Source organism: Bubalus kerabau, chromosome 16, assembly GCF_029407905.1.
Source record: "Bubalus kerabau isolate K-KA32 ecotype Philippines breed swamp buffalo chromosome 16, PCC_UOA_SB_1v2, whole genome shotgun sequence".
In the NCBI taxonomy this organism is placed as follows: domain Eukaryota; kingdom Metazoa; phylum Chordata; class Mammalia; order Artiodactyla; family Bovidae; genus Bubalus; species Bubalus kerabau.
The window spans coordinates 62,241,093-62,268,498 of NC_073639.1; the positions used below are offsets into that span (position 1 = coordinate 62,241,093).

At 44.0% G+C, this 27,406-nt stretch overlaps 1 protein-coding gene across 8 annotated transcripts in view; it reads right to left on the bottom strand.

Moving 5' to 3' along the window:
• Nucleotides 1-25,681, bottom strand: part of FBXW8 (F-box and WD repeat domain containing 8) — a 118,455-nt gene extending 92,774 nt beyond the window's left edge. For 2 of the 8 annotated variants that reach the window (XR_008703627.1, XR_008703628.1), the window contains exons 1-2: nt 21,132-21,532; nt 4,296-4,400 (exon numbers count right to left, since the gene is read on the bottom strand). Coding sequence is in view for 6 of the 8 variants with exons in the window: in XM_055550785.1 (XP_055406760.1) it covers nt 4,296-4,400; nt 21,132-21,452 (426 nt within the window). In the remaining 2 variants the exon portion in view is untranslated. Of the gene's footprint in view, nt 1-4,295; nt 4,401-21,131; nt 21,535-25,116 lie in introns of those variants that run through there. The other 6 variants (XM_055550788.1, XM_055550785.1, XM_055550786.1 and 3 more) reach the window with 6 other exon arrangements.
• Nucleotides 25,682-27,406: the final 1,725 nt, after the last annotated feature.

Below are 27,406 nucleotides of genomic sequence, written 5' to 3' on the forward strand. Positions count from 1 at the left end.
TCCTCAGCATCATCTCTGCTCTGAATAATCAACCCAGAGCGCTTGGCTCTGAATCCCCAACTTCTAAACATGTCATTAAGACCAGCAGCTAAGAAAAGTCTGGTTTTAGTTTCTCCTATTTGGACATCTGGGAAGATCATAAGATCACATTTTCCTTCAAACTTGAAATATCATAATCTAATAGACTAGGCTTTACTTCCAGAAGTACTTCTTTATTTTGGTAACACCTACTTCTTGCTTGCCAATTTTTATCATAAATCTTAAGTTTTTTAACCTCTCCATCTTCCCTCTTTTTCTTGATTACATTCTTTAAGCACATTTTTTTCTACGTTTTACTTGAAAAGCATGACCTTTTTGCCTTTGCAGCTCTACTGCTAAAATTACACATTAGGAAATACACATAACTAAAATATATGTTAAAACTGAAAATGAAAAAATAAAATTACAGGCCTTCCCTGGTGGCTCCATGATAAAGAACCCACCTATCAATGCAGGAGACATGGTTTGATCCCTGGTCCAGGAAGACCCCACCTGCCATGAAGCAACTAAGCCCATGCACCACAACCACTGAGACCAAGCGCCCCAGAATCCTTGCTCCACAACAAGAGACACACTGCAGTGAGAAGCCTGTGTAACTCGAGAGTAGCCCCTGCCTCATCGCAACTAGAGAAAAGCCCGTGCAGCAACAAAGACCCACTGCAGCTAAAAATAAATAAAAATTTTTAAAAATGAAATCTCTAAAAATTTGTTTAAATAAAATAAAATTACAGAGATGGAAAATAAATTCAAGGTTTCCAGGGTTAGTGAAGGGGAAGGGTGTGGCTATAAAAGAGTAGCAGGAATTCTTGTGATGAAAGTTCTGTATCTTGACTGTGTGGTCACTCAAATCTACACACATGATGAAACCACACAGAACCAAATACACACAAATAAGCGTGTGTTAAACTGGTGAAATCTGAATAAGCTCCGTGGACTTTGCAAATGTCAATCCCTGGTTTTGATACCGTGGGACAATTTTCCAAGACACTGACAATGGAGGAACTAGGGGAAGGGTACACAGAACTTCTCTGCACTGTATTTTGCAACTTCCTATGAATTTAAAATTACTTTTAAAGTGTTTCAAATGAACACTGGCACATACTTAAAAACCTTTACTTCTTAGAATTATCCAGTAATATAACAGCACACTTACTTTTTTCTCATAAAAAAACAAACAATTCTGAAATCAACAATTTTGTCATTGTTACCCATTTTATTTTATTTTTTTTTTTTAATTTTATTTTATTTTTAAACTTTACATAACTGTATTAGATTTGCCAAATATCAAAATGAATCCGCCACAGGTTTACATGTAAAATATTACGTTGGAAAGACTGGAAAATCTGTGGACATACACACACGCATACAAAGAACATAAGATTATAAGTAGCAAAATGATAAACTGCTCAATGAGCTGTCCCACGCATAGCACCTTACTAAAAGCACACTGTTTGCGACATCTCAGTGTGAGACTCTCCCACAGAGATCTAAACCCCTTGAGGGCCAGGTATGGACAGCAACAGGCTAGGGAGGCCAGTATCCAGAGTCCACAGGGTCACAGACTAACATGGGGGGACTTAAGTTCTGAAGCATCAAGCCTCACAAAGCAGAAAGGAGACGAAGTCAGAGCCAAATCAATTCCCCAAGTCCGTGGCATAATGAAATCTCAGAAGTCCTCCCCAACCAGGGTTCCTTACTGTGAGTCAGTTACCAATTTGGCATAAAGATCTAAGCAAACAGGTTTTCTCCAAGGGTACACATATAGTTCATGGTGCCAATTCCCCATAACTGGCCCAACCAATTTCACTCAAATCCCAAGGCGGCTAGATTAAAAGAGAACCAGAGGAAAACAGCAAGACGGAGAGAGCTAGCCCCCTCTGAAATAAAATCATAAAGCAGCAGGATGTTCCATTGAACAGAAGGCCCTTTCCCCTGTTTCAAAAATAAAAACACCGTGAGAAACAAATGAAAATGCTACTTATTTTTATTACTTTGGGGTTTTATTTTAATGCTTGGGAAAAAAAAAAAAAAAACAAAGCCAAGTCTGCAAACTACTGGCCATCCACTGTCCTCTTTGTGCAAAAGCTCAGAAAACAAACAAACAAAAAAAAAAACCCTGGCTTTGCAGATCACAGCCAACTCAGGGGTTCTGGTTACAGATATTTTCTATTCTTACACATGAGCTTTAAAAATTAGGTTCAACAACAACAAAAATCCAAATCCAACTGGCCCAAGAGGGAAGAATTCTGGTGGACAATTGGACTACTGTGTTGCAAATTAAACTGTTCACACCTGCAGAATAATCTCACCAGCATAACCAATCTACCCTGGAATGCAGCCCCACTGTACCAAAAGGGGGATCTCTTCTTCCACCAGATCTTATCTTTACACTGATAAACTCTCTGGATGAGAAAACCAGCAGCAGATGTGAAATCCACATGGCCCACTACAAAGCGGGAGAGCAAAAAGCAATGTTAAAAGAAATGATTCCTTAAACAGCAGCTCCCTATCAAGAATGAAGATTTTATCACCGAATGCTGACTTTGTGGAAAGCAAGCTATTAGACCCTGTTCTAAGGCCTCGGCTAACGGCATCCAGCTGAAATCCAGGAGCTGGACTCACTTAGCTACGCCCTTGTTTTCAATTCTTGGGATAGGGCCAATATGTAAAGTTAGAATATAACAAATCCAATTGCCAAGGGAAAGAAGACAATGTAGGTACTCTGACTTAATGCAATCGATAGGCTCTGAGCACAGTTCATACTGCAAAGATTTATTTTGTGAATTTTACCCTTTGAATAATTTCTTTCTAAAGATTTCCACACTCTTCATTAAAAAATATTAGCCAACATCCCCTTTTAACTGATAGTGTGGCAATCAAAAATCCTGAAAACTTTCTCAAATTCATATTTAAGTAGAAAAACATTCTGATTAAGCAAACTGCTTCATAACAGGGTAAAATCATAATAGGGAAATAGAGTAAAACCAGAAACTCTCTGAATTGTCTTGCGTTCTGTTGGCATTTCACTGAACTGCCATGGGGTCAGCCAGCTCTACAGTCTAAGTGTGAGCACAGTTTTCACCACTCTCAAACTGCCTTAATATTTTTAACTTCACATTCATGGCAGTGTTTTGGATTTTTAATGTATAGTTTTCCTACCACTTAATGTCTTTTTTTTTTTTTTTGCCACATTGCCCAACATGTAGAATCTGAGTTCCCTGATCAGGGATTGAATCCCACACCCCTTAGAGTGGAAGTGTGGAGTCTTAACCGCTAGACCTCCAGGGAAGTCCCTCCTACCACCCAGTTTCACCAAATTCTTTCTCCTAAAGGTATAGAGACTTGTGTCAAACACATTATAGGATCTAGAGATGGGAAATGGTAACCACTAAACAGATTACTTCTTTGGCTGATATGGGCCATGGATACTCCAGTGTCTTCTGGGAAACACAGCTGTCCATGAAATGCTAAATGATCAGCAATCACATTCACTCTTCACCAAGAAGAGAATACAAGACTAACTTTAATGGCATAAATGCCTGCCTCTTAAAGCATGCCAAAGCCATGCTGGTTTCAGCTGGTAGAAATGCAGACTAGTGGGGGCCACACCCCAGACCTCCTGAATCTGAAAGTGCGTTTTATCCAGACCCTCTGTGATCAGTGCACACAATAAAGTCTGACCTAAAATATCTGCCCCAACCCCACTCCACCAGCATGTGGCCCAGAGCAGGCACGAGATGGGGGACGCTGATCTGCAATTCCCTCAGTGGGTCTCAGTTCTCACATGCCTCTCACCTCACTGCATGGAATTTGGGTGTCTGAAGGGTAATTTGGACTGTACAGTGGAACATGATGTCACTGTTTTGTCCCCAGGCTGACCCTCAGCTCCCAACCTAACAGCTGGCTTGACTGAACCAAGGCCTCACACCTTTGCATCAGAAACAGTGAGGACATTAACAGCTCTGGCGAGCTCAGAAAGGCAAGCACAGTGCTGTCAGCCTTGAGCACGCTGCCACGGGTCAGCCATAACTCAGACTGCAGGAGGAACGCGGCGCTGGGGCAGCCGGTCACGAAAAGATCAACACCACGTGGGGATATGGAACACGATCGTTTAAGCTCAAGGTTGCTTCCCTTCAAGTAGAGCTGCTATCCCATTTGTGAACTCTGTGGAGTCTGTCATTCTGTAAAGTACACTTCTGTTATGGAGGAGCTTCCTACACTTGAATTACACATGTAAGCAAATCCTGATGGCTTACCTGTGCGCATCTTCCCAGTTCTCTCCTGTTCAGATACTGAAATATATTGATTGCCAACTCATAAGGCAGTTGGATATCAAAGAAGGGAACATCATCCATTTCATTCTGAGGAGGAAAAAAAGAAAAGAAATATTAAAATTCTGAAACATGAAAAGGTAGGCCCTTTAAATGATCAGCAATGGCCTCAGGTGGTGACAAGAGAGAGAACTGTGATACTAAGAAGCAAAACGTTCTCACTATTCCATGGAGCACAGTCATAGAACTCATTCAGAGCCTTACAGTCACTCTCAAATCTCTGACTCCCCACATTCATATAAGGTCTCCTCACATGCACTTATAAACTCCACAAGACCATCTCACAAAACGATTCAAAAAGGAGAAGCAGGGGTGCCCTCTCACAAGCTGAGGGGTGCCACGGGAATCAGTGCAGAGGTCCATGGAAAGCCTCTCAACGTCTCAGGAAAGATGAGTGGCAGGAAGCCAAGAAAGAGCCTTGAAACAAGGGAGGGGGGGCCACTGGTCCTTCCAGGACAACTGCTCCTGTTCCCCAACCTGGACGGGAGTGCGTGCCCATAGCAGAGAAACGCTGACCTAGGTCACTGCAGTGTTTTCTCCAAGAAGAGGGGGACAGGGCTGTGAATGTGAGCGGAAAGTACATAAACGAGGCGCCGCTCCAGAGTAAGGTGAGCACGTCCCCCCTCAGCCACAGGAGAAGCACGAGGGTTCCTAATGCACTCGGGGGCTTGCGCTGGTTAACCCAGGGAGCCAGTGCAAACAAAGCAGTTTCTTCTTCGGTGTCATTTATTAATGCGGAGAAATTAGAGCTCGCCTGCCTTTGGATAAGCAATTAGGGATGAGGTAACAGGCTTTATTTGAGAGATAAGGCTGTCATGACGATCCTGGTAGCACAAAGAAATATGAGCATGAAACAGAAAAAAAGGCCAAGTGTGCTCATGTATCCCTCTGCCTGTTCCCAAATCCACCTGCCAAAGCTCGCTTTGGAGGAGGCCCCTGTGAAGCTGGGGAAAGCAGCGCTATTTGTCCCAACAGAACTTGCTTAATAAAATTCATTTCTAGTAAGCTTTGGCTGACATCAGTGACTTACTGGATACAAATGAAAGTATTAATTCACCACTCAAATACAACAGTTGTATACTGCAAGGCTGCATGGAAAGAGTCTCGGCATGCCAAGGCACCAAGAATCAGGGTGAAGATTTTTCTGGAATTGTGTTTCCATTCATCTAGAACTCTCAGGGCTAACAGTACCCAGGGCATAAGGAGGTAATGTATTCAACTGCAAAAACAGTGCAAGGCTAATAAGCATGAAGGCCAAGGCGGCTCTCTAGAGGAAAAGGGAGGAAGGGCTTACAGTTCTCGGCGGATAAAGAAGGAACAGAATGTTAAGTCAGGACAGAAGAGTTGGCTGTACCGAAAACAACAGGGAAAAAAAAGTCTGCAAGTGTAACTGAAAGACAAAAAGGATCCCTGCCTAAAAAAATAAAGGAAAGGCACTGGTCAGGCTAGGTCCCCTCCTACAGCTAATCGACTTTACCCATCAAGAAAAAGAGGCATCACTTTCTCTCTGCCCAGATTCAACTTCAGATGCCTTATTGTAACGGTGGAAGGAGTCAATGAAAGCTGCATACATTACAAGACTATCATTCACAGCCCTGGACTTCCTTCTGCTTTCTCTTTTGGATTATTTGACTACAGTGAGGTGGAGAAGTCTACCTTAAACATTCAGTAGAGAAGCAAGAGGAAAAAATGTCCCCTATCCTATACAAGCAGAATAAAGGCAAAGTCTGCATTCATGCAAACTGAACTCATAATTAGCTTTTTCTTTTTTTATCTGCTGCCAGCGATGTGCCAGGCATTGTTTTCTTCAATCATCTCTTCGGAACTCCCTATAAACTGGTGTCTGGATTTGACGTGATTGGGATGAAGGGTGAGAAATTATCTCTGTTTTTTAGTTTTGTTGGTGCACAGAAGTCACACTTCTGGTGGCAGGTGCCTTCTCCCTTCTGCCTATTCAGTTGGCCAGTTCTCTCTTCTCCTCCTAGAAAATAACGCCTCTGCCTAGCACACTCCAGACTCTGCCACCATTTGTCCTGACACCTGTGACCTCTGGGATGCAGTACCACGTGGGGGTTAGAGCACAGATTCCAACTGGTCATCCCAGCTCTGCCATCTCACTAGCCATGATACCAGGCTACACGCAACTGATTCTCGGCTTCCTCATCTGTGAAACAGATGTCAGCATACCTACTGTGTTATTCACAGGGCAGTTATAAGGATAAAATGAAATAATTCACGGAAAGGACTTGGCACAAGTACCCAAGGCTAAGCATGCAATCATCGATTGTTAAAGTTACTGTTTTCTTTCCTTGAACGATATATCCCAGGCCCCTTTTTTTTCCTTCAACAAGTATTTGTTGATTAGGTCCACATTCCACTCTGCCCCCACATAAGCTTGTTGTTTACACAGAAAGTTGTCTCCCCTTGTCACATGATAAGCAGATGACGGTCAACAACAGTGGAAAGGGAACAGTACGGCACAGGCTGTCATTCAGGGATCTGAACACTGAAAGTATCCACACAACAAGGTCTCTTCCAAAAAGGCTTTCAAAAAAGAATCATCAGGGATTCCCTGGTGGCTCAGTGGTAAGGAATCTGTCTGCCAACGCAGGAGACACGAGTTCGATCCCTGGTCCAGGAAGATCCCACCTGTCACAGAGCAACTAGGTCCATGCTCCACAATGAGAGAAGATAGCACACCACAGCTAGAGAGGAGCCCCACTCACAGCAACTAGAGAAAAGTCCGTGCAACAACAAAGATCCAGTACGACCAAAAATAAAATAAATTTTTTAAAAACAGAATCATCAATTCGAGACGGTTATACCACAGTAATAACTACAGAAGGATCTGCTCTACTGCACAGTGGATGAAAGTGAGGCGGCCAGCAGGGTGTGAACCACCAGTTGGGGGTGTTAGGGCTCCCACACCAACAAACAATCAGAGACGTCACAGTGGTCTCACTGTTACACACAGTTGTGATGGCTCTTGATCACCTACAAGTTCTAGAGGGTAACAACTGCTTCGAAGCACTGAATTATAATTATGTAAACACCAATAGCACAAAGCCAACTTTTTTTTTAAATCACTGTGCTCTGAGAATTATTATCTAAACTTCAAAATGATGGTCAATCCCAAACAGATCAAGTCCCAGACTCTTATGTAAACGAACTTCCCTGTTGCTACCACCGGCTGGGAATGGCAGGAAAAAGCATAAAAGAAACCAATATATTAAAGAGAGGTCCACATCCCCACACCTTAAGAAATATGTAGGCCCACAAGGCCAGGAGACCAAATGCTGCAGTTTCCTGTTGCACACTTGGAATCTCTCTGGCGAGACCTTCTCTCATTGGTTCTTGTAACAGAGGCTGTGATGGGTCACTCAGTTTCCCTGTCTGGGTCCACGACACTTATCCCCCCAGAGGCCCAGGATGCTGCCTGCCAGTGGCTCATAGCTGCGTCCCTTCCCAGGCACGCCCTGAGCAAACAAGCTGCCTCATTCCAGGTCACACTCCCTCTTCAAGGGCAGTGTGCAGCCAATGACCGCGCAATAGCGGAGTAAAGGCCTCAATATGGGACCCTCTCAGCAAGGCCAACCCAGGAAACCACCTGCACGCAAACCTCTATCTCAGAGTGTTTCATGGTTAATCCTACCTTTACTCGCAAGCAGCCCTGTATTCAACACATTTCCAAGGGTCTTATGCATAATCCCAGTGTCATTAAACTAGGTAACCTACTTCACTTTCCACTAAGGACGCAACAGAGAAGCAAGTTAGAGTGACATTATTATATCAAAAACCAAAAAAACTACAGAGGAGCTTCAAGGTTAAGTAAATCACTCATAAATTTCACTGTTATTACTAGTAACATATCACTTGTGAAACACCTTACAAAAGATTGAGAGTTATGAGCATGTTTGATCCCGTAGTTGAAAATGCAATCCTTTTACAGGTACAGCATGACTGGACAAGGAAATAGAGCCACATCCTGGACTGAAGCTGCAATCCAGTAACCACGTATAAATTATCCGAGGCAGCAGGAAGGTCCTAAGTGCTCTCATTTGGGACTTCCCACAGTTCATAAATGTAAGTAAAAATGATAATAATAATGCTACTAGTGTGTACAGAAATACCTTGTAACCTAAAAGGTGCCATCACAGACTTCTACCTAGACTATTTTGAAGCATGTGCCATTGTGCTCAGTCGCTTCAGTCATATTTGACTCTTTGCAGCTCCACTGCACCCCGCCAGGCTCCACTATCCATGGAATTTTCCAGGCAAGAATACTGGAGCAGGTTGCCATTTCCTACTTGACCCAAGGATCAAACCTGCGTCTCTTGTGTCTCCTGCACTGGTAGGCAGGTTCTTTAACACCAGCACCAGCATACCGCTACCCCAAAAGTTATTGGCCAAATTAACCAACTATATCTGTACTAACTTAAATATGGAAATGGACAAGTTGTCACTTCAGAAACTAAGATATCCTAAGAAGAAATCAGACAAAGGGTTTCCCTGACGGTCCAGTGGTGAAGAATCCGCCTTGCGATGCAAGTGACATGGGTTCAATCCCTGGTCAGGGAAGACTTCACATGCCATGAAGCGACTGTGTGCACCGCCAGTACTGACCCAGAGCTCTCGAGCCCAAGAGCCACAGCTACTGAACCCACACACTGCAAGCACTGAAGCCCACGCGCGGCAATGAGAAGCCTGCACACCGCAACGAAGCGGAGCCCCTGCCTGCTGCAACTAGAGAAAGCCTGCCCAAAGCAACAAAGACCCAGAACAGCCAAAAATAAAATAAGTAAATCTTAAAAAAAAGACACTTGAAATATTACAGGAAACTTTGTCATACTATAAAAGTGTTAGTATGATTACCAAGTTTAGAGAATAATTTAGAACAGCCAAATCTATGCTACAGAAGACCACTCGAAGACCAATAAATTTAAAGTATTAATATTAACATGTACATGCTTGATCCTGTTTGATTCTTTGCGACCCCACAGATTGTAGTCCGCCAGGCTCCTCTATCCATGGAATTTTTCAGGCAAGAACACTGGAGTGAGTTGCCCTTTTCTCCACCAGGGGATCCTCCCAACCAGGGATTGAACCCTGCATCTCCTGCATTGCAGGCAGATTCTTAACCCACTGAGCCATCAGGGAAGTCCCACAAAGTATTAGCATTTCTTCAAATTTAAAGAAAAACATCCTTTTGACAGCATACAATTTGGCTTTTAATTTTTTTTTTAATGATTCAGATACTAACTCGCTAACCACTACTGGTGACTGCTGTCCTGTACCAAACATCAGAATCATCTTTGGAGTTGTCTGGGTGTGTGTGTTTTAAACCAAAATCCCAGGGTCTCACTCAGACCTCCTGTCCCAAATTCTCAGGGGTGGGGCTCAGGCATCTACTCCTTAGGAATTCTCACACAAACCAAACGTTGAGAAACACAACCCTAACTTATCGACAGATATAAAAATCAATCCTTTCCCAATCAAGTCAAAAAAAAAAAAAAAGAAAGCCACCACAGAGAGGTTATGTTACTTTGTTAATTCAAAGTCAGTGAATACTTGATTTTCCCCAAGTCTACTGGACTTACTCCAATAAATGTTAAAAGAAATTGCAAACAGATCCATCCCCAGGGAGGCTGATTTGTACTCTCATGTACTAATGTAAGACTAATTCTGCAAATGGATTGGTTTTGTGCCTTACTGTTAGAAATTTAATCTGTCTTCTCTTGTTTAGTGGAAGAAGGGATAATCACTAACCGCCAAATCAGTAAAGAGTGAAGAAACGGACTTAAGGTTTGTTCCCAGCGTACATCTCTAGGGCAAACAACACGAAAGCTCTCTCTCTAGATGGCGTCTTAAGAAACTGAGACAAGAACCTCGAGTTTAGACAATAGATATGCAACATTTCTGCGAAATCTGCCCCTGAAAGGAGATTGCTTTCTACAGGAATTTATCTTAACTGTTCACATACTGCTGAAGAGTAGAGCAGACCCACACAATCTCCATCAGAAGGAGTGGATGAGTTCCAGTTTCATCTGCATTTTCTTTAAGAAAAATAAAATTGGTCGATTGCAGGGGGAAAGGTCTGAAATACTGTTGAGATAAACAGGTATTCGTTTACGTTCCTAAATGTGTCTCAAAACACATAATAACTATGTGATCTTTTCGCAAAGAAAAACACTATCTGAATTGAAGACCATGCCAACTGCTGGGGGGAGGGGAGGTACTATGAGCGGGTGTATAAAAAATGATGTCAACACTCAGAACTAAAATTTTTTATAGAGATATATCATTGTCACATAAAATGGGATAAAAACTGGAGTCTACAAAAAGCAATAAAGACAGTCCCCCAAGGTATTCCCAAGTTCATTAGGAAGCCCGCTATTTAGAACTTGGAAATCATCTCTGAAGCAACAATGCTATAAAGGGTGGTTGAACTCCCAAACAGTCCACAAAAGGCCAGTTTTTCATTTAACACTTAACATAATCCCTTGCGTGTCACTGTGAGAAGAAAGAAAAGGAATTCAGTGAATTTTGGCTGATCACATGCGTGGTGATGTAACTGAACTACAGTACACAGTGCACTGCGGATCCACTGCAGCATCTACCAGGCACACTGCGCTGCACACAGCACGTGCACACTCAACACCCATGGTGCTTTTTTTTAATGGGCTTGCCAACTTCAAAAGCCACTATCATTCACCACCTACCGGTATAATTCCCCCAGGCGCTGACAAGGGATGGACACAAAATGGTTTAGCCACTGGGATAGTGAGAGCTGGGGCAATCCCAGGAGGCTGGGCAGTGGGGGAAGCTAGAAGGCAGAAGAGGCTGGATCTCTGCTTTCAAAGCCCCCTTTTCATCTACAATGAGATGCAATTTCTCTCTCCAGGAGGAAGAGAAGTCAGGAGGAGAAGAGGGAGCCCCTTGTCAAAAGCTTCAGGTCCCAGAGGAGCCTGTGTGGGTATGGTTGGTTTGTAGAAGTTCCCTGTCAAGGGTCCCAAACTCTCCAAACACATTCATACCATCAAGACTAGCTATATAATTTGTGCAGCCCAGAGGAAAACAGAAGTGTAGGGCCCCTTGTTTAATATTAAGAATTTCAAGATGGTAACAAGAGGGCATTAAACTAAGCAGCGTATGCTGCTGAGCCTGGAGCCCTAGGTGACCACACAGGTCACACGGACCCATGAGGCCAGCTGGCCCTGGCCGCCACAGAACCTTTGCACTTGCCGTCCTTTGCCTAGAATGCCCTCTCTTGACTCTCTCCCCACTTCTGGAAGTGTGACCTTCCCAAGAAGGCTTTCTTAGATACACCAATCCCCAACACATACACACTCTTATCCCTTCTACCCGCTGTATTTTTCTCCAGAGCATCTACTACCCAACCATTATTTGTTCACTGTCCATCTCCCTCTTGCCCAAAATGTGGACTTTTATAAGAGCGATGATTTCTCTGTCTTGTTCACTGCTGTAGCCTCAGTGCCAAGAACACTGCCTGGTACCAAGAAGCCCTCTCTCTAGTGCACGCGTGTGCACGCCTGCTCAGTTGTGTCCAATTCTTTGCAACCCCATCAACTATAACCTGCCAGGCTCACCAAGAAGCTGCCTAATGAGTTATCTGAGGAGTGAATGAATGGAGCCCAGGCTGCTGCATGCAGCAGAACCTTCCAATGAACACATGCCCTGAGTTACAAATTGTTCTGGTGCACACACAGAGACCGTTTCAAAACAAGCCCAAGTAGACACGTGCTCATTCATAACAGGAAAAAATGAATGGCACTGACAAGAGAACATTCTAGTTTGGGTAAGGAAGAAGGCAGCGAACCCTGGGCTGGAGGAATCAGGAGAGTAAACAGAGGAACAAGCATCAAGTGAAGCCTTGAAAGGAAAGCAAAGGACAGAAAGGAAGGGAAGTCTCACCAGGTGGGCCAACAAATGAGTTCACATTTGACTTGGCTGCCTTCTCATTTTGTATTAGTGTTTCCCTACTTGTTTCTAAGTTTAACAAAAAGAGGAAAGTCATCAAACTGACCTTGCTGACAACACAGATGTAGGCTCTGACAAAATAAGTGACAAAGTGAGCAATAAATACTGGCCAACAGTATTAAAATGTTTTATCAGGCCTGAAAACCCAAATCTTAACGCTCTGAATGGTCACCAGGGTTCCAACCACCACAGATCCTCCTTATGTTGGAAGCAGCAGTCCCTGTTATTTCTACTCTACAAATGCAGGCGGGCCCACTACTATACTCAGCACCATAGGTGGGCGTACAGGAGGACAACCGACCTGCCCTTCAGGGATTCCAATCCAAGGGCGGGGTGGATGCTGAAGCAAGAGGCTTACCAGGAATAACGCTTAGCAAAGAGGAGGTGAGATAGGATAATAAACTCTTCTGCAAAACCACTGATAATAACAGCTTTAACTTACTGGCTACTGACTGTAAGCCAGGCTTGGTGCTAACAATGTCCCATGCCTCCACACAAGATGATACTAGCATCGACCTCTTTTGCTAAGTAAGGTAGGACAACTGAAACTGCCCACGGTCAAACAGCTAGGCAGCAGCAGAGACCAAACGTGAACTCGAGTTTGCCCGATTCCAGAGGCTGGACTTGTAACCAGGGCCAACCTGATCCATTAATGTCACCATTTCAGTTTTTAAAAAAAGCAAGACTATAGGCTTCTGAGGTCTGCGACTGTGTCCATTCTGTTTACTGCTGATTCCCCAGAACCTAGCTGATCCATAAATACATGTTGGATGAACAGAAAAAACCTACATTCCTGCAAACACTTTGAACTCTTACCCCCTTGAAGCAGTCATCTGTTGTTTCTGCCCAATATCCATTTCCTCTTTTCTGTTAGGAAATCATCCCATTCTTAGTCAACATGGGTTAGGTGAGGCTGACCCCACTCATCTGCAGGAGAAGACAGTGGATATGAGCCTGGCCAATTTGCATCAGTGACTGGTTCGAGGATGGACCAATGAGAATTAAAGTTCATCATTCTGGGAGCATAAAACATGCTCTTTTTCCCCTAGATGCTTAGCCGCTAGCATAGAAAACTGAACTGGCCGGCAGCCATTTTATCCCAAACTGGAGAGCACCTGTCTATGAATAAAGCCAACAAAAGGAAAGCAGGACCAAGAAATGAAGAGATTCCTATTAGGAAGAAAAAAAAAAAAAAACTCTTGCTAACTACGAGGTAAAGGATGTTAACCAAACTTACCACAATCATTTTGCAATATATAGCTATGTCAAGTCATCATGCTGTATCCCTTAAATTTATTGTGTTCTATGTCAATTATCCAAGTAATCCAACTCTATGCCCCAACCAGTAATGCTGAAGCTGAAATTGAACAGTTCCATGAAGACCTACAAGACCTTCTAGAAATAACGCCAAAAAAAAAAAAATGTCCTCTTCATTATAGGGGACTGGAATGCAGAAGTAGGAAGTCAAGAGATACCTGGAGTAACAGGCAAATTTGGCCTTGGAGTACAAAATGAAGCAGGGCAAAGGCTAACACAGTTCTGCGAAGAGAACGCACTGGTCATAGCAAACACCCTCTTCCAACAACACAAGAGAAGACTCTACATATGGACATCACCACATGGTCAAAACTGAAATCAGACTAACTATATTCTTTGCAGCCAAAGATGGAGAAACTCTACAGTCAGCAAAAACAAGACTGGGAGCTGACTGTGGCTCAGATCATTAACTCCTTATTGCCAAATTCAGACTTAAACTGAAGAAAGTAGGGAAAACCACTAGACCATTCAGGTATGACCTAAATCAAACCCTTTACGATTATACAGTGGAAGTGACAAATAGATTCAAGGGGTTAGATCTGATAGAGTGCCTGAAGAACTATGGACGGAGGTTTGTGACATTATACAGAAGGCAGTGATCAAGACCATCGCCAAGAGAAAGAAATGCAAAATAGCAAAATAGTTGTCTGAGGAGGCCTTACAAATAGCTGAAAAAAGAAGAGAAGTGAAAGGCAAAGGAAAGATATACCCATTTGAATGCAGAATTCCAAAGAACAGCAAGGAGAGATAAGAAAGCCCTCCTCAGTGATCACTGCAAAGAAATAGAGGAGAACAACAGAATGGGAAAGACTGGAGATCTCTTCAAGAAAATTAGAGATACCAAGCGAACATTTCATGCAAAGATGGGCACAATAAAGGACAGAAATGGTATGGACCTAACAGAAGCAGAAGATATTAAGAGGTGGCAAGAATACACAGAAGAACCATGCAAAAAAAGATCTTTAAGACCCAGATAACCATGATGGTGTGATCACTCACCTAGAGCCAGACATTCTGGAATGTGAAGTCAAGTGGGCCTTAGGAAGCATCACTACAAAAAAGCTGGTGGAGGTGATGGAATTTCAGTTGAGCTATTTCAATCCTAAAAGATGATCCTGTTAAAGTGCTTCACTCCATATGCCAGCAAATTTGGAAAACTCAGCAGTGGCCACAGGACTGGAAAAGGTCAGTTTTCATTCCAACCCCAAAGAAAGGGAATGCCAGAGAATGCTCAAACTACCACACAATTGTACTCATCTCACACACTAGCAAAGTAATGCTCAAAATTCTCCAAGCAAGGCTTCAACAATACGTGAACCGTGAACTTCCAGATGCTCAAGCTGGCTTTAGGAAAGGCAGAGGAACCAGAGATCAAATTGCCAACATCTGCTGGATCACTGAAAAAGCAAGAGAGTTCCAAAAAAACATTTATTTCTGCTTTATTGACTATGCCAAAGCCTTTGACTGTGTGAATCACAACAAACTGTGGAAAATCCTGAAAGAGATGGGAATACCAGACCACCTGACATGCCTCCTGAGAAATCTGCATGCAGGTCAAGAAGCAACAGTTAGAACTAGACATGGAACAACAGTCTAGTTTCAAATCAGGAAAGGAGTACATCAAGGCTGTATATTGTCACCCTGCTTATTTAACTTATATGCAGAGTACATCATGTGAAATGCCAGACTGGACGAAGCTCAAACTGGAATCAAGACTGCCAGGAGAAACATCAATAACCTCAGATATACAGATGACACCACTCTTATGGAAGAAAGCAAAGAACTAAAGAGCCTCTTGATTCAAGTGAAAGAGGACACTGAAAAAGTTGGCTTAAAACTCAACATTCAAAAAACAAAGATCATGGCATCCAGTCCCATCACTTCATGGCAAAAAGATGGGGAAACAATGGAAACACTGAAAGACTTTATTTTGGGGGGCTCCAAAATCACTGCAGATGGTGACTGAAGCCATGAAATTAAAAGATGCTTCCTCCCTGGAAGAAAAGCTATGACCAACCTAGACAGCATATTAAAAAGCAGAGGCATTACTTTGCCAAAAAAGGTCCATCTAGTTAAAGCTATGGTTTTTCCAGTGATCATGTATGGATATGAGAGTAAGACTATAAAGATGAGCACCAAAGAATTGATGCTTTTGAACTGTGGTGTTGGAGAAGACTCTTAAGAGTCCCTTGGACTGCAAGGAGATCCAACCAGTCCATCCTAAAGGAAATCAGTCCTGAATATTCATTGGAAGGACTGATGCTGAAGCTGAAACTCCAATACTTTGGCCACCTAATGCAAAGAGTTGACTCATTGGAAAAGACCCTGATGCTGGGAGGGATTGGGGGCAGGAGAAGGGGACGACAGAGGATGAGATGGCTGGATGGCATCACCAACTCTACGGACATGAATTTGAACAAGCTCTGGAGTTGGTGATAGACAGGGAAGCCTGGCGTGCTGCAGTCCATGGGGTTGCAAAGAGTCGGACACGGCTGACAGACTAAACTGATGTCAATTATAGATCAGTAAAACTGGGGTAGGGGAGGATAAAAACAGAGAGATGGAAAGATTTCTAGTTACATTATAAAAGCACCCAGAACAAGAACCACCACCTGAAATTCTCAATTATGTGAATCAACAGATTCCAGTTTGGTTTTTTAAACCAATTTAAGTTGGGTGCTGATTGCTTGCTGCCCAGAGTCCTGATATACCACCTAAAGAGAAGTCAGACTGAGCAACTGGATTTCATGACCACCACAGTGAAGAACGCAGCAATATGCTTGTGATTATACTCATGCAGCTCTACTACCTATGGGAACCGTGAGTTTATTGAAAAGGGGGAAAAGGACAAAAAAGGCAATGCCTCCAAAATTCTATCCAGGGCCATATCATTTCTTTCACTAATTCAACCGTATACCAAGAAGACAATTTAGGTGTCCCTAACTCACCACCTAAAGCAGTCTCTAAGCACTGTATCAAAAGCTTCGTAAGAGAAGGCTCAAGAGCAATCATTTCCAAGTTTTCATTTCAGCTGGGCTTGTCCATCAAAGGTCTGGCCTGTACCCGACTGTGTAACACTACAACACTACCCCATCAAGAGGCAATTTCACTCCTGACTGCTAACTTACTAGATGTTCTTGCTTCAGTGTTGATACTGAAGACTGAAGTGAAAGAGACTGCACCAAAAATAAAAGACCTGACAGTGTAACAGAGTACCAAAGATGGGGAGAGGAGGGGAGAGGGGGTGTTTGGAGGTGGTACTTTTTAGTTCCTTTTCAGGTCAAATGGATGAGAGTGTCATGAGGTTTTTTTTGGGGGGGGGGGCATACCAAATAGAACTCAATCTTCCTTTTCAGGAGCCACCCACAGATCCCAAACTCATGGCCCAAGGCAGATCTAGCCCACAGAGAAGTGTTATGGAGAACTAGAGGAGGGAAGAGTTCTTGTGGCAGATGGTTGTATTAACTAGTCCCGACTTCAACATGATTCTCTGTACTCAAGCATTTGTGTAGCTCCAATTCTGGGTGTGGCCATATGAATTGCTCTGGTCAATGAGACAATAAACACACAGACTTCAAAAGCACTTGTGGGTTAGGACTTGCCCTCCTGCCACTCTCGTAACTCTGATAGGGTCCACCCAGGGCTAACCTGCTAGATGATGAGACACACACACACACACACACAGCCAGAGCTGTTTCCATGACAGGAGGTAACCTCAGACAGGTACATGAGCCCACCCATGCCCAGCCCAAACTGCCACCCTGAAAGACACTGAGCTAAATAAATTCTTGTTGTCTTAAGCCAAAATTTTGGGGGTTTTTTTTGTAGCAAAAAATCTTTGATAAGAGTTGGACTTCCCTGGTGGTCCAAGTGGTTAAGAATCCACCTGTGGCTGCAGGGGACACAGGTTGGATTGGGAAGACCCCACATGCTGTGGGGCAACTAAGCCTGTGCACCATAACTACTGAGCTTGCGTGTAGCAACTACTCAAGCTTGTGCGCCTAGAGACTGTGCCGCAACAAGAGGATACCACAAGGAGGCCCACCCACCACAACGAAGAGTGGCCTCCACTCACTGCAGTCAGAGGGAGCTCACGCACAACAGCAAAGACCCAACAGAGTCAGAGTAAACAAATAAAATTATTTTAAAAATGAAAAAAAAACTGGTAAGAGTCCACATAAAAACACAAATCACAATTTGGGGCAGAGGAAAAAACCTAAAGACTCTACAACACCAGGACCACATTCTTACATGGCAACAACCAGCTAATCTGGGTCAAGACTCCCACGTTTAGCCCAGCCATAGCATGCTGCTGCTGCTAAGTCGCTTCAGTCATGTCTGACTCTGTGCGACCCCATAGACGGCAGCCCACAAGGCTCCCCCGTCCCTGGGATCCTCCAGGCAAGAACACTGGAGTGGGTTGCCATTTCCTTCTCCACAGCCATAGCATACATTCCCCAATTTGTCACTATCACCTCATCCATATTAGGGTCAAGTTCATTGCCACATGTCATCTCAGTTGGGTGGGAGTATATTGATGGCAAAGAAAAAAGTGAAACACCATATTCCACATATTCCAGTTACTATGAAAAGTGAAAAAGTTAGTACAATTACTTTGGAAAACAGTCAATATCTACTAAGGGTGAACATATGCCTACTGTAACCCAGCCATTCTACTCCTAAGCAGATACCCAACAAACCTGTTCATATGTTCCAGAAGATCTACAAAATGTTCGTAGCAGCACTTTTCCAGACAGCTCGAAACTGGTGATTAACAAACTAGTTATCAGTAATGCCCATCAACAGTAGAATTAGTAACATATGGCATATTCCTAGGGATAAATCTCATGCATAATGCTATGCACAAGAACCCAGACACAAAAGTGCATGCTATATGATTCTACTGATACAATTTAAAAAATCAGATAAAATTTAAGGTGTTAGAAGTCAGGTGAGAGGTTACCCTTGGGTGGAATGGGCACAAAGTTCTGAAAAGCTGGTAATGCTGTTCTGTAACCTGGACGCTATTTACATGGCTATATACACTCTTGGAAACACATTAAGATGTACATTTATGGTTTGTACAATTCAATACAGAGGTTGTTTTTTTAAAAAATGGGGAAACAAGACCAAGAGGAGGGCTGTGCATCAAGACAAATGGTTAGGTATTTTTCTTTAGTGATATCATGAAGACAATTTCTACACCGTTATGATGTTTACTATTTAATGTGACAAAAAGAATGGTAGTCGTTATGAAACAAATTATTACAAAAGTATGGCTGGAATCTGTGCTCAACATAAACACCTGATGAACTAGGAAAAAAGGATCAAATGAGTAACAGCCTACTTCACTCATTCGCATTCCTGCCTGCCCTCTGTGGGCTCCGGGACTTACAACCCCTGAAATACAAATCCAGATCTTTTTTATAAAAGCTGCGAGCAGTTTTCTGACTGAAGATACTGGGTTGGTCCCTTAAGTCAATTACTTTCCTAAACCTCATTTGCCGAATGGGTCTAATGCTAGCCACTGGAAAGGGTCACTGGGAGAACTGGAAATCACATTTCTAAACCCTGACAATACCAAGGAGACAACAAGTAAGCACACAATGATTTTATTAGTTTATTTTTATTTATAGCCGTGTTACCGATGATTGCTAAGTACAGAAAACAAAAGAAAACCACTAGCGATGCCCCAAAGGTTGGATGCTGCTGATGGTAGTGTAGAGACTGAGATTCTAAAGTCCCTTGGATCCTCCAGAAGGCAGGCTGCTTCCATTTTTAGGATACTTAAGTGAGGGCTCCTCTGTTTTTGGAATGGACGCCTCAGGAGTGTTAAGTCTGGAAAACCTCGAGCGAGCATCAGGACCCCAAACCAAGAGGTGGTAAAGCTGAGAACAATATCTCAAACTCACCTGATCATTCCAATCACCAGGTTTCTGGGCCCCCTCCTCTGGAAACTGATGCAAAAAGTCAAGTTTAAGGAACTCCTAGCTAGTGAAATTTAAAGTCCAACAGATCTGGACCCAAATTCAATCCAAAGAACTTGTCAGATGGGTAATCCTGAGCAAGTTACGGAAAACCTGCATTTCCTCATTTGTAAAAGGAGACCAAAAATACCTACCTCCCAGGATTGTTGTGACTCCTAAAGACAATGCCATATTCAGTAGGGAGGATTACTGGTCCTAATAATCCCCATTCCTGTTTCTCTTCACCCCCCATGTACTGGTGTTGCCTTTGCCTACATGTCCGTGAGAATAACTTCTGTATAGATCCGGCCTGGCCTGGGCAACTTATCAGGTGATAAGCCACCTTGCCAAGGCATTAAAATTTTTACATCTGTCAGACTTTAGTGGTCAAACACTTCTTACAGAAGCAGGCATGATGCCAGTATGAATTTTCACACACATAAGAATTGACACGTTAAATGAGAATGTTTAACACATAGACCAAAAAAAAAAAAAAAAAAAAAAAGTCATCTCTAACTTTAGAGACAGGCAGAGCACAGAACCAGAAACTTCGTGAAAACTTACAGCTACTAATGTTATTTGAATATAACTATATATTATGTTGAGTAATCCATTTCTTCTAGAAACAGCTTGGCAATTACATAATTACTTCCAACTGGGAAACCACAGATACTGCCTTTGAGCCCAATTTAAATAAAGCCATTGAACCCGCTGCCTTACCCCAACTCTTAACCATGATTGTGTTTCTGGTGATCTTGATTGTGCCAATCTCCTGAAAAGGATTAAAAAAAAAAAAAGTCTCCGGCTTTCTCCAGATTCTGGAAGATATTCATGTCCCATAAAATGGTCACTATCGGTAGCATGAAAGTTCTTATCAAAATATTTTTTGTGTATTTTAATTGAAGTAACACATGCACAGTCAGAAAACACCTGAATTGTCCAAACACTATATAGAGAAAAGTTAAAATTCCTTCCTATCCGCATGGTGGGTTTGCCTCCCCCAAGTTTAGGAGCCCTTCCAGACCAGGATTTCTTCGATCTGGTACTTAAATTTTGGACCAGGTAATTTTTTGTGGGTGCTGTCCTGTGCGTTGTAGAATGTTTATCAGCACCCCTGGCCTCTACCCACGAGATACTTGCAGCTTACCAGCCCCCCCACACTGCCCCGCCCCAGCTGTGGCATCCAAAAATGTCTCCAGACACTACCAAAACGGGAGACAAAATCGCCCCCCCGTTCGGAACCACACTTTCCAAAGATACTCAATGCATCCACAAACGTAGGGTTGGGTTGTTGTTTAGTCGCTAAGTCCTGTCCTACGCTTGGCGACACCGTGGACTGTAAACCGCCAGACTCACCTCTATTCATTTCCCCACCCCCACCCCCACCCCCACCGGTGGCACAGTCACTTTCCAACTCATCAGGCGGTCTGTATCGGGGCGGGGGCAGCCCATGCCTCGGCGGGAGGCGACGGCCACTCACCAGGTCCCGTATGAGCTGGTCCACCAGCTGCTCTCCGCCCCCGGCAGCGTCGCGGGCCGGAGGGGAGCGGGAACGGCTCGCCGCCTCCTGCCTCTCGGCCCGGGTCGCCCGCGCCGCCGGAGGCCGCCCCGCGCCCTCCAGAAGACCCTGGGCCAGCGCCAGGTACCCCGAGGCCTGCTGCTCGCCGCGCCCGGACACCACCTCGGGCCGCCGCGGCCGCCGTTCGGCAGCCTCGGGCCGCCGCCGCTTCCTCAGCGCCTGGGCCTGAGCCAGCTCCTCCTGCCAGCGCCGGCGGAACTCATCCAGACTGTGGTCGTCCATCGCCGCCGCTCCCCGCTTGCCTCGGCCCACCGGGTGCCACGGGACGGTGCCTCCGCGGGAAGGTCCCTCCGCGGGAAGTGTCCGCCGCCGCCGGAAACCGCCGCTTCCCCGGCTCTCCGGTTCCGGGTGGGCGGCCCCGCCCCCGCGCGACCCCTCGGGCTGTGCAGGGCTGGTGAGGCTTGCGGCGGAGCTCAGGTTCGGGGTCTGTGCCCCTGCCCCCAGCTTCTCAGCTTCCCCGTTTGTGGGAAGCTGCGGCAAGCCGTTTGTTTTTGTTTTTTCAAACGTGCATTGAGCAACTATTGTATGCCAGGCGCTGAGAATTCAACATTTAAATCTGCAGCAACAAAAATAATTCCTTCCCTCTTGGGGTTTGGATTTAAGTAAGGGGGTGGGGGGAGGAAGAGACGTTCGACAAATAAATATGAACGTCTGATCCGTGGGAGGTGTTATGAAGAAGCTGCTGCTGCTGCTGCTGCTAAGTCGCTTCAGTCGTGTCCGACTCTGTGCGACCCCATAGACGGCAGCCCACCAAGCTCCCCTGTCCCTGGGATTCTCCAGGCAAGAATACTGGAGTGGGTTGCCATTTCCTTCTCCAATGCATGAAAGTGAAGAAGCTACAGCAAGGTAATAAAATAAGGAGAAGGACGGGGATGGGAGGATTACCTTTAGAAGGATGATCCCGAGAATGGACCGTCTGACATGGCATGTGAACTAAAAGCTAGATGAGAAGAGAAACCAACTATGGGATGATCAGATCTCAGAAAAGATCTTTCTAGAAGGAACTACAAGTGAGAGGGCTGTGAGACTGGAAAGAAAAAAAGACAATCACATACCAACTTCCAATGGCTTTGTATCAATTGTTACTACAAGGAATTTTTCTCCCCACCTGGACTTGATTAACTCCTCCACAGCTTTTCATGTCTCAGCTCATCTCCCAAACCCTGCCCACACAAATCAGATCTCCCTGTTATTCATTCTTATAGCATCCCATACTTACAGCACAGAACACAATTTGTAATCTTTTATTTGTGTAATGGCTTACTAACATTTCCCTTCCCTACTGGACTGTCAATTCTTAGCTTGGAGGTCAGTGGTAAGTAGGAGCTCAATAAATATTTACTTAGTAACAACCCTTAAAGTGAGAACTAATGTCTCCACTGTATTGACAAACAGCCACAAATCACACAGCTGGTAATTTGCAGACCCAGGATTCTAATCCTCTTTCTTACTCCATGTGCTTAGTGGCTCAGTCATGTCTGACTCTTTGCGACCCCATGGACTGAAGCCCGCCAGGCTCCTCTGTCCATGGGGATTCTCCAGGCAAGAATATTGGAGTGGGTTGCCATGCTCTCCTCAAGGGCATCTTCCCAACCCAGGGATGGAACCCAGGTCTACCACATTGTGGGCAGATTCTTTATTGTCTGAGCCACCAGGGAAGCCCAAGAATACTGGAGTAGGTAACCTGTCCCTTCTCCAGGGGAACTGAGCAACCTAGGGATTGAACCAGGGTCTCCTGCATTGCAGGCGGATTCTTTACCAGCTGAGCTACCAGTGAAGCCCTCTTACTCCATACCTGACCTGCTAATTGTCAAAATCATAGAGTCCACACATCTGAAACAGCTAGGAACCATTTGACTGCACCTGGGGTTACCATGCGTATGTGTATATATGTTTTCAAATTCAGTGATATCATCAGCACAGTTATTGACAGCCTGGGTGCCAGAGTTAGATCTAGATGGGAATTCCAGCACCTTCATTTACTCACATCCTCTTTCTTCCAGCAATTCCCCTTCTAGGAATTTATCCAAGAGAAGAAAATTGAGTGAGGAGTCCAAAGAATGCCTTTAAGAATGTTCTCTGAAGCACTGTTTATAGTACTGAAAATAAGAAGCAATCTAAGTAGTTGAGCAAAGGGCATTGGTTAACTAAGTTATACCGAATCAGAACATAGGAAAGATCCTAAATGGATTGTCAGCTTCGTGAGAACAGAGACCTGATCTATTTGTTCATGGCTATGTCTTCAGTGCTCAGTACAGTGTCTGGCACATAGTATTACACATGACAAGTGAGTAAATGAAAAACTGTGCAGCTATTAAATTACATTGGAGAAGAAAACCATATGAAAATATTCACAATAGAGCAAGTCAGGATACATAGACATATGTATGGCAAAATCTCAAGTGTATGCATTACAAAAAATACACACTCAAATCTTACCAAAAGAGATCTCTAGAGGAAAGAGAATTATGGGTGATTTACTGTGTTTATGTGTATTTTCTAATTTTCTACAATTAATGTTGTCCTAGCCTGAGTTCTCCCAGAAAGCTGAGCTTGAGACCCCAGGCTTTCAGGCAGCTGGTTATTTGTAGGAATGATTCTAGAGAATAAGCATGGGAGATCAAGAAGCAGGGAAGGAGGGACAGCTAATCCAAAGAGCATTCTTGGCTTGGTCCTGCTGTGGACCACTCAGTCTCACTGGGACCTTCTAAGGAGCCTCAAAGACTCTTCTCCCAAGAAATAAGAACTGGAAGGGAATATTTCTCCATTGACTCATCCTCCTTTAGAGAAAGGTTAAACCACGGGTTTTTCATAATCTGTCACTTCCAGGGTGAATATAAGTAAACAGATTCCCATGGATGTCCCACACCAGGGCAGTAAAGATACCCTGGGGCAGAAAGCACGAGATACTCTGTGCAGTTAACCTGTCAGGTTACCCATGCATGAAGTCAGCCACAACTAAAGGAAACAACAAATCAAGAGGATGTGGTGGAGGCCATTAGAAGCACTCAATAAAGCATTTTTTGTAATAAAGATAAAATGAGCTATTTCCCGCCAAACATTTGGCTAACATCTTCCTTCATTCTAGATGTTTTCCATATGAATTCCAAAGGTCAAAAGTGTTTTTATTTATCTGCCTGTAGGTCAAAAGCCAAATAAGTCTCTTCTGATCTCTCTACGATACTTGGAGCACCTAATACTTGAAAAGCAGACTGGAAAAAATTTTAAATACCTAATTTTGATGGTCAAAAAAAATCAATTTATTTTTGTCCCTTTAAAAGAATTTTAAAGGGCAGTGGGGACAGGCTAATGGGGCCATTAGTCACCCAGGGAAAATGAAAAAAGGGGGAGAAATATGCTAAGAGGAAGGAAACTACTGTCCTTTTCTCAATATTACCTACCATTGACTAATAATATTATGTTGATTGTATATATTTCCAATAAAATAGCCAATTCCTGGGCCTCTGTATCATCAAATGAAAAATAAATGGAAAGATATCTTCCCTTTAGAATGACTGTAAGGCTGGTAGGATGCCATAAAATTCCTAGCATCCATAAGGCACATAGCAGGCATTCTATGAATGATCATTAAGATCCACATTGATATGGTCTTGGCAGTTGGAGATTATGTCTAACTTATCCTCCGTGCCTCTGGTGCTCCATGAGCCCCACCCATTCCCCTATCAAGAGTGCTCCTTGCAAGTTCAATCCATTAGAGATCTTTGTTTGCAAGCAACAGATACCAGAAATTGATACCTTAAGCATAAAGTAGTTGAACTTGGAGAGATAAAAGAGGAATAACTAGACCCTGGGAATGCCCAGAACCAGATCAGATTCAGAGATGTCATTTAGGAAGTCATGAACCATCTGTTTTGGTTGCACTCACCGCTACTCTTCAACCTTCTGGCATTCAAAATCCCAAAGCAGGAGTTCTTAGAGTGTGGCCCCTGGACCAGCATCACCTGGGAACTCATCAGCATGGAAGCTCTCAGGCCAGACTACTGAATCAGAAACTCTGGGTAGGCAACCCCAGCAATCTGTGTTTTAACAACCCTCCAAGTGACTCTGAGAACCCCTACCCCAGAGGATCAACTGAATGGCCTGGCTTGAGTCACATCCCAGACCTTGACTGGGGAGCAGGGACTATAGTGGGTGAATTTCCAGGACCAGATCAAGTGGGGAAGCAGAGTTTCCCAAAACACAAGAAGGGGGAAGGTATACTGCTCCAGACTAAAACATCTATATGGCTATCTATCATAGGAGGAGACTCTGAGAAGTCAGTCTTAGTGCTCCCCATGCCTGCACATCCCCTCAGTCCACTGTTGAGGTGCTATGCATTCGCCACTGAACCCCAACTCTGCTGGAGCCCCAGAAAGACAGCTGAAAATGGCCAACACCCTTGCCCAAGTACTTACTGCCTCACCCCCCCTCCCCAGTCACACACTGGCCTACTGGGGTTCAAGAACTTCACTGCAGAATTATGTAGGCCTCAAAAAAGTAGTTAAAGTGGGGGACAGGAGCAGAGATCATTAATGTTCTCTCACGTACAAGGTAAGAGGGTGTATCAGTTTCCCACGGCTGCAGTAACAAATTAATAACACATGAAAAAATCAACTGACTTAAAAACAACACGCTATTGTTCTCTTACTGTTCTAGAACCCAGAAGTCCAAAATCCATTGCACTGGGCTGAAATCAAGGTGCTGACAGGGCCCTGCTTCCTCCAAGGCTTGAGAGGAGACTGTTTTCTTGCCTTTTCGAGCTTCTAAAATTCTTTGCATTCCTTGCCTTGTAGCTTTTTCCTCCATCTTCAAAGCCAGCAGCAGAGTCTTCCTTCTGTCATCACACTGCCTTCTGTCTCTGTGTTCAAGTCTCCCTCCCTCTTGCTCTAAGGGTACCTGTGATTACATAAGGCCCCCCTGGGTAACCCAGGCTCCTCTCTCCATCTCAAGATCCTTAGTTTATTCTTTTATTTTGGCCACACTGCATAGCATGTAGGATCTTAGTTCCCCAACCAAGGATCAAACCCATCCTCCTCATAGTGGAAGCACAGAGTCTCAGTCACTGTTCTGCCAGGGAAGACCCTCAAGGTCCTTAATTCCATCATATCAGCAAAACCCTTTTTGCCATCTAAGGTAACATTCACAGGTGCCAGGGACTCGGACTTGGATATTTTGGGAGGTCATGGTTCAGCCTGCTGAAGAAGGCCTTCAGTGACCACAGACTCAAATGCCTTCAGGTGACTCCACAAAATGAAAATGAGGCAAGTAGACCAGGTGTGAACTGTGGCAAATGAAGCATCAGTTCAGTTGCTCAGTCATGTCCGACTCTTTGCGACCCCATGAATCGCAGCACGCCAGACCTCCCTGTCCATCACCAATTCCCGGAGTTTACTCAAAGTCATGTCCATCGAGTCAGTGATGCCATCCAGCCATCTCATTCTCTGTCGTCCCCTTCTCCTCCTGCCCCCAATCCCTCCCAGCATCAGAGTCTTTTCCAATGAGTCAACTCTTTGCATGAGGTGGCCAAAGTACTGGAGTTTCAGCTTCAGCATCAGTCCTTCCAATGAACACCCAGGACTGATCTCCTTCAGGATGGACTGGTTGGATCTCCTTGCAGTCCAAGGGACTCTTAAGAGTCTTCTCCAACACCACAGTTCAAAAGCATCAGTTCTTCGGTGCTCAGCTTTCTTCACAGTCCAGCTCTCACATCCATACATGACAACTGGAAAAACCATAGCCTTGACTAGACGGACCTTTGTTGGCAAAGTAATGTCTCTGCTTTTGAATATGCTATCTAGGTTGGCCATAACTTTCCTTCCAAGGAGTTAGCATCTTTTAATTTCATGGTTGCAATCACCATCTGCAGTGATTTTGGAGCCCCTAAAAATAAAGTCTGACACTGTTTCCACTGTTTCTCCATCTATTTCCCATGAAGTGATGGGACCAGGTGCCATGATCTTAGTTTTCTGAATGCATAGATGCCCATCTAGAGATAAAAACCAAAACTCTGCTCCACTCTGCTTCTAAAAACCAGTATCTTGATTTTTAATTACTAGCAACAATTTCTGACTTCTAAAAAATAAATTTTTTATTAGAACTGTAAGTTGCATTCAATAGCCCCAAAACCTAACAGTAGCATTCTTGAGCAATCCATGAATTAGGACAAAACTCCCTTC